The 7,870-nt window shown below is 29.9% G+C and overlaps 1 protein-coding gene across 1 annotated transcript; it reads left to right on the forward strand.

Moving 5' to 3' along the window:
* The first annotated feature begins 666 nt into the window (after nt 1-666).
* LOC115983696 (iron-sulfur assembly protein IscA-like 1, mitochondrial) lies at nt 667-3,986 on the forward strand. Its single transcript, XM_031106430.1, has 3 exons — nt 667-961; nt 2,788-2,905; nt 3,549-3,986. Exons 1-3 carry the CDS (start codon nt 763-765, stop codon nt 3,652-3,654), a joined length of 423 nt encoding a protein of 140 aa, XP_030962290.1. The 5' UTR covers nt 667-762; the 3' UTR covers nt 3,655-3,986.
* The last annotated feature ends 3,884 nt before the right edge of the window (nt 3,987-7,870 follow it).

The raw sequence follows: 7,870 nt of genomic DNA on the forward strand, positions 1-7,870 counted from the left end.
ATAGGTGAAATTTTTTTCGCATAAAACTCGATTCTTAAAGACTCGAGATTTGGATCTCGAGTTTCTAAAACTCGAGATGCTACTTTCCTTTATTGTTTCAAACGTTGCCTAACTAACTATATACAATTCTTTGCCATTGTTGCTTTGCACATTACCTCTAGAATAAATATTCTAAACTATAACACATGTTACACTTTGCACCCGCCATCAATTTTGCCGTTATTTTGGATGGCATCACGTGAAAAAAACTCAATTGCTTATCTTCTCAATCTCTTAAATAGAAAAGAGAAATTACACTTTACTACCCTAAATTATATTCTTAATTACACTTTCCAATTTTTTTTAGAAAGTTTCAACTTATGGCATCTGTTTCTGATAATAGTTTTTTATCATCATACTAAGACACCAATTGATTTGTGATATAGACAGAGATTGAATTCCAAATTTCTTATTCAACCATACTTTACTAGTTGACCCACGTAATTACACTTTTCAAACCTAAACTTAGGACTTTTTCTTCAAAGATAATGTACATAATTAACAGCAGGATGCATAGTGTAAATTTTAACAGTTTAAGGTCTAAAATATTTCTAAAATTAGTTGCTAAATTAATATTCTTAATACTTACTTTGACATTTCCGTAATCAAACTGAAATCAATTTGGATTTTGATATCGTCATATAAAAAAACACACATACATACATACATTTGATTTTGAGGTACAAGAAGCAGGGTGAGTTGTACACGCGAAACAAAAAATAAATGGCATCACCATCATCTTCGTTTATAGCGGCAGCGGCGGCGAAGGCCGGGCCGGCGCTCCGCCGTCAGGCCTTAAGCATAACGGAGGAGGCGGCAGTCAGGATCCGGAAGCTGCTAGAGGATCGCCAGAGGCCTTTCCTCCGCCTCGGCGTCAAGGCTCGTGGCTGCAACGGCTTGTCCTACACCCTCAACTACGCTGGTATATATGGTTCTCTCTCTTTTTCATTTCTTGCCTTAACCCAATTCCCCAAATCTTGTATTTTGTTTCCCATATGCCTCAAAATCCAAAATTTATGTTAAAAGTTTGTATGTATATTAATCGAGGTTTACAAGAGAATTCAATTCAAAATTATAGAATTCTACTTATGATTTGGTTCCCAATGTTGTGGGAAATTGGTAATGAAGGAATCTATCATTGATTCATAACCTGAAAACATTAGGTGGGGACACACATGCTTGTAACAAGTGAACAAGGCAGTTTGTCTGATTGACCTAGTTAGTAGTCTGTAAATTAATGCCGAAACTCGAATCTGCCACAAATTTTGCGAGCAATGGAGGTTTTACCAATTGAGCTAACTCAGAGACGGCATGAAAAGAACCTATTAGTATATATATTTGTACAACGATTTTAACTTTTGGTTCTTAGAATATCTATGCTCCCCCCTATTGACCTCTGAAACTCCAAATTTTTTATTATCAGAACCATCCGTTTTATCATCTCTCATGGATTTCTTTCTCTTCACTGACATCTGTCTTAGAATTTATTGATTTGCAATGTTTGTATAACCTGCCAAACCAAGAAAGTACAAGGTGAAGAACCCAATTGCCAGGCATGCATAATTTGGTAAGGAAACAACCGCTGTAATTTTGCTTTCTATTCTCACCTCTTTTTTCTATCTCACAATAAATGTTAGTCACTTTTTATCTTTGAGAAAGAAAAAAAAATTAATGTCTTTATTTTAACTAGAATGTTAATGTCTCTTAGTAATTGGTAATTGCTCTTTATGCTGTCATTAATTTAGAGGTCAATATTTTTTTTAGGAAGAATTTAGTGGTTAACATGAGTTTTAACTTTGAAGTATAGTTATAAAGGTGTTAGGTATAGAATAATATGAAAAGATCAATAATTGACTTTTTTATATAAATAAATTATAATGTGGAAAATATAAATAATCATCCAACCTAGTTTGATCAAAGAACCTATAGCCACTTATTTTTTCAATTCTTTGTCTGGTCATATGTCTAAAACCATGATTAAATCAATATAATTTTTTATGAAGTTTTTGATAATTTAATAATTACAACAAGAGAGGAGAGATTTGAATCAAAGACCTTTTCGTTGAAAACACTAGGAAATAAGCTCTTAGCTATAATTCTCTATTCTTAATATGACTTTTATTAGATATGTAGAAAATGAGAAACTCAATTACAATGTTTGATTTTTTTTTTTTTTTTTTTTCCAAAAGAAAAAATACAGTTAGTTCAGAAACCAATGCTAATGATGGAACATTGACAACCTCTAATATTGACATCCAAATTTCTGAAAATCCTCAAATAAAGAACTTTGGACGCACCCCCCCTCCCCTAAGTTTGAATCCTAATTCCGTCCCTGCAGCCAACTAGAACCCACCTTTTTTTTTTTCTTCCCTTTTTTCAATTTATAAGAGGCACCCACATAGTGAGTCTTGAACCTTGGTTCAAACCCTCAAACACATTAGGAAGGAGGCATCGATAGCATAATTTTAGTTAATATAGTGCACTTTTCTTTTTGATTGTGCTTGGTGGTTTTCTTTTCTTAATGGAATTATCATTCAAGTGCTGCTAGTTGTGTTTGTTTTGATGATCAATCAGCATAATAACATTTAGCAAGAAAGCTACGGAGCATTTGTAGACATTAAGTTTTCTTCTTCTTTATATATATAGTTTCTTTCATATAAAATGTATCTCTCTTAAGCATTTGAGGAGAGACTCAAGCCCTTTGGCTTATGTTACAGCTTTAATGTGTGGTTGCATTCATGTGTTCAGATGAGAAGGGGAAGTACGATGAATTGATTGATGACAAGGGTGTGAAGGTACTGATTGATCCAAAGGCCATGATGCATGTAATAGGAACCAAGATGGATTTTGTTGATGACAAACTCAGGTACAGAAAACATGTGACACCATTGTTCACTTTTATATTAGTCCATTATATGATGCAAACTGACATCTACAACACAAATGTGGATTTCGTATGCTGCATTTACTGCTTACTTTGTTATTTGCTGTCATCTTTTCCCCAGATTAGGAGGGGGAAATTTTGTTCTAGAAATACCGTGATTTGTGATGAAATGGTATCATACCCACAGCATTATGGTTGTTTAAAATAATTATTGTATAAAAGGAGGTTATTTTTTCATTTTCCTATCTCATGGCCAAAGAGAAGTGTGGAAGAAGTGATTCATCATTAAATGTTTCTTGATTCACAATAACATGACCAAAACTTTAAAAATATAATTTGGTATATACTTCTTTCGTAATGTTCCAGAATTTATTTTCAACAACAAAATAACTAAAGTTGAACTTATTAAAGTTTTGTTTTGAATAGAACATCCCTTCTGTAAGCAACTGAAGTACTTTCAAGGATGTATGTGAAATAAACAAACAAAGAAATAAATAATTTCTTGGGCACCTATTCACTAATTCTTGATTTTTCTTTTCCAAATCCGGATAATCTATGTTCACTCCTTTCCTGATTCTCCTTTCTGTTGACTCTCATTTTTTTTCCTCTTTTTTTGTGGATACAGATCGGAATTTATTTTTGTTAATCCAAATTCTAAAGGAGAGTGTGGGTGTGGAGAGTCTTTCATGACAATGAGTAATTCAGAGGCTACTAAGCGAGGTGGTAGTTAGAAGTGATTATGATAATGAAGTCACTCTTACTAAATTCTAGCCCCTAGAAAGCTTGTATGTTGCCAAGCTGGAAACACAGAGATTAGTAGCAATGTCTGGTCAAAGCAGAGCCAAGGTCCTCTTTCTCTCTCTTTTTTTTTTTTTTTTTTTTTTTTTTTTCCCATATAAGCTGACAATTTTTACTTTTTGTGGCACTGGCCTTGTTTACTTTCACCATGTTAACTATGAGTGTAGTAACTGGAACATCTCATATTGTCATTTGTTGTAAATAAGAGATGATTATACATTTTACTATTTGGTGTAAATAAGAGATGACTATACTTTTTACTAGTGGTCTGCTTGTTTTTGGATATGTATATTTTTTCAGCTTTGCAATAAAATCAATGTGATGGTGTATAAAAGATGATCTATTATTTTTCTCTGGAAAAATGTCATGGAAATCATTTTTGTTGATCAAGAGCCGTGTATGATGTCATGGAAATCTTATTCCAGAAACCCCATGGGCCGATAGTGTAGTGGATTAAATTTGGGACCTCATGCCCTAGACCAATGAATTCATCACCCAAATAACCACGTTTGAGCTCAAGTATTTTTCTGAAATATGGTGGTATGTACAATTTCTGAAAATAAATAATTATATCCTGTTTTATATTAACCATTCTCTTTATGATGCTGGATTACTTCAATTCTCAAACTTTGGTGGGACTACAATTGCAAATTGATTACCAAACTAAATTTTATGCTAATCAGATTTAAACTTAGAATAACAACCCCAACTCTTAAGTTTGTTCAGAGAAAGTCTGCAATTTAATGGTCATAACAAAAATTCACAACTCCCAAAAAAAAAAAAAAATTTTTTTGCTTATCACCTCAAGCCATGCAGAATCTATAACTTAATTTTTTTTTAATGGCCCATTTGTGAGGTGCCAGGTAAATTAGGTGGTGTTGTGAATTTTAGTTATGACCATTAAAGGATTAAAAAACATGTGATCTAACCCTTGATGTACCATGAATTTGGCATGTTCTTCCATCTAATCCAAATATCATTCCTGATTTTTATTGGTTTCATTGCTCATGCACTCAACAAATAAAACTTTGTCACGTTGTAAATACACTTATTCCATTTCTTTCACATAAGCTTAAGGTGGTAATTTGTGTTAGCGTGTTTAGGTTGGAAAAATGAAATTCAACTACAGGGGTCAATCCTAACTTGATCTATTTAAAAATCATATAAAAACCATTTAATTGTAACACGATTTTTTTTTATTAAGCAAGTTGACATGATGACCCGTAACTCACATACTATACATGTTGTGTTGGAGTGGGTTGACATGAATATGATCCATTCAACTAATTTGATAAAAATGTATAGGTAACAGTCAATAGCCTTGAGGTTTGGGCTAATTTGTGTTAGCATGTTCAGGTTGGGAAAATGGTATTCAACTACATGAGTCAATCCTAACTTGATCTATTTAAAAATCATATAAAAATCACTTAATTGTAAGACGATTTTTTTTTTTTTTTTAATTAAGCAAGTTGACATGACATGACCCTGTAACACGCTTATTGTACATGTTGTGTTGAAGTGGGTTGACACGAATATGATCCATTCAACCAATTTGATAAAATGTATGGGTAAAATACAGTCAATAGCCTTGAGGTTTGGGCTAATGCCAATCAAGTTCAAGACATTTCAAAACTAACCAATTTTGTCTCTAATCACCATGAGAGAGAGAGAGAGAGAGAGAGAGGCGAAAAATGAATAACTGTTTAGGTACCAAGTTGGGTTAGGGACCAAATTGTTTAATTTTGAAATGTCTTGAATCTAGTTGGTTATTGCCCAAACTTCAAGGGTATTGACTATATTTTACCCAAAATGTATTGGATTAACATGGACCGATGGACATAGCCCATTTCAACATATTTTTAGGATTCTAGGACTCAAAATGAAAAATTTATCCATATATCCATAACAATTCTTTTAATTACACAATTCTATATTTAATATTTAAATTTAAGGAATTGACTCACTCATTAATTATATTAAAACTAGTGTATAATTCCGTGCATATACATAGGTACAATTAAAAATAATCACAATTGCACGATTCAAATTATACCTTCATTTTTTTAAAAAGAGGTTCAAATTATACGGTATTAGCTTACACCTTTTTTAAACCATAAATTTCTAAAATATGTAATGGTTCATCATATACATACATATATATATATATATATATATATATAGTATTTAATTAGATTTAGACTCTTCAATTTTTGCACCCGATAATTCACTTGCTACAAAAATAAAAAAATTAGATGGACACATGGCTCAAAATTAGATTCTAATTGAAATCCAATTTAGAATCTGATTGAATTTGGACTCTTCAATTTTTGCATTTAATAATTCACCTGACACAAAAATTAAAAATTGATGGGACATGTGGCACAAAATTGAGAATCCAATTAAAGTCTAGTTTAATTTTCTTTGAACTTTGTCTTTTAATATATACTAGCTTGTAACTCCATGCATATGCATGGATACACTTAAAGATATACAATAAGATGTATAATATAATTCTTATATATATAATTTAAATACTATTGATAGTCATTTTTATATTTTGTTAACTTTTTAAAAAATTTTGTAAGGATATTATTAGGTATAAAATGTAAATTTTAAATGTTTTTTTAAAAATTTTTATTGTGAAGCACTTTTTATTTTTATTTTTTATGATTCATTTATTCTAGACTTTTTGATTTTTGTACTTAATAACTTACTTGGATGAATATTTATGATGTGGTCCTTCATTTAATTCTAAAATTAAGAAATAAAACTCTTTAAGAATAAATAATTTATGACTCATGGCGCAAAATTGAAACTCTAATTTGAGTTTCTCTCAGTTTTACCTATTATTATATACTAACTTGTAACTCTATGCATATGCATGAATACAGTTAAAAATATACAATAAGATACATAATATAATTCTTGTATATATAATTGAAATACTATTGATAGTCATTTTTATATTTTGTTAACTCTTTAAAAAAATTTGTAAGGATATTATTAGGTATAAAATGAAAATTGTAAATATATTTTTTTTAAAATTTATTGTGAAGCATTTTTTTTTTTTGATTCATTTATTCTAGACTCTTTGGTTTTTGTACTTAATAACTCACTTGGATGAATATTTATGATATAGTCCCACATTTGATTTTAAAATTAAGAAATAAAACTTTTTGAGAATAAATAATTTAAAACACATGGTACAAAATTGGAATTCTAATTTGGAATTCTAATTTGAGTTTTTCTCAACTTCGCCTATTATTATATATATAGATATATAGATTAGTGTGTAATGTTGTGTATGTGCACAAGTACAATTTAAAAAAATCACAATTATTCGGTTTAAATTATACTTTTTTTTAGAAGAGATTCAAATTATACATGGTATTAGCTTACACTTTTTTTAAACCATATATTTCTAATATATGTAATAGTTTCTTATTATATATATATATATATATGATTTAGAATTTAATTAGTTTTACACTCTTTAGATTTTGCACCCAATAATTCTTTTGTCACAAAAATTAAAAACTTAGATGGATGTGGTGGAAAATTAGACTCTAATCGAAATCTAATTTAGAATCTAATTAGATTTGGATTCTTCGATTTTTACATTCAATAATTCATTTAGTACAAAATCAAAAATTAAAAGATACACATGACGTAAAATTAAGAATTCAATTAAAATCTAATTAGATTTTTTTTATGAGTTTGGGCTATATATATATATATATATATATTTATATATATATTTATAGATTAGCTTTGAGACATGAACCCATAAAAAATTATGCAGCAATTTTTTTATTATTTAATTTGAGAAGAAAAAATAATGCAGCATTCGTGTTGTGTTTGTGTCAATATCCCAAATACTGTTAAAAAAAAAAAAAAAAAATCCAAATTTAACTTAAAAGAGTCTTACTATTATATATAAATCCCAATCTCCCAAATTATCGAGTAAAAAAAAAAAAAAAAAAAAAATTACAAAAGGAAGCTTCAATAGCGAAAAGAGTACTATTCACAAGTGAAGATTAGGTCACCGTTTTAGTCTGATCTAAATTCTGATCCTCGAATCAACGACATTGTTTAGGTGTCTGAACCTAAGTACCCCAAGTAATACTCCTTTTGTTTGTGTCCCAAACG

Source organism: Quercus lobata, chromosome 4, assembly GCF_001633185.2.
Source record: "Quercus lobata isolate SW786 chromosome 4, ValleyOak3.0 Primary Assembly, whole genome shotgun sequence".
Classification (NCBI taxonomy): domain Eukaryota; kingdom Viridiplantae; phylum Streptophyta; class Magnoliopsida; order Fagales; family Fagaceae; genus Quercus; species Quercus lobata.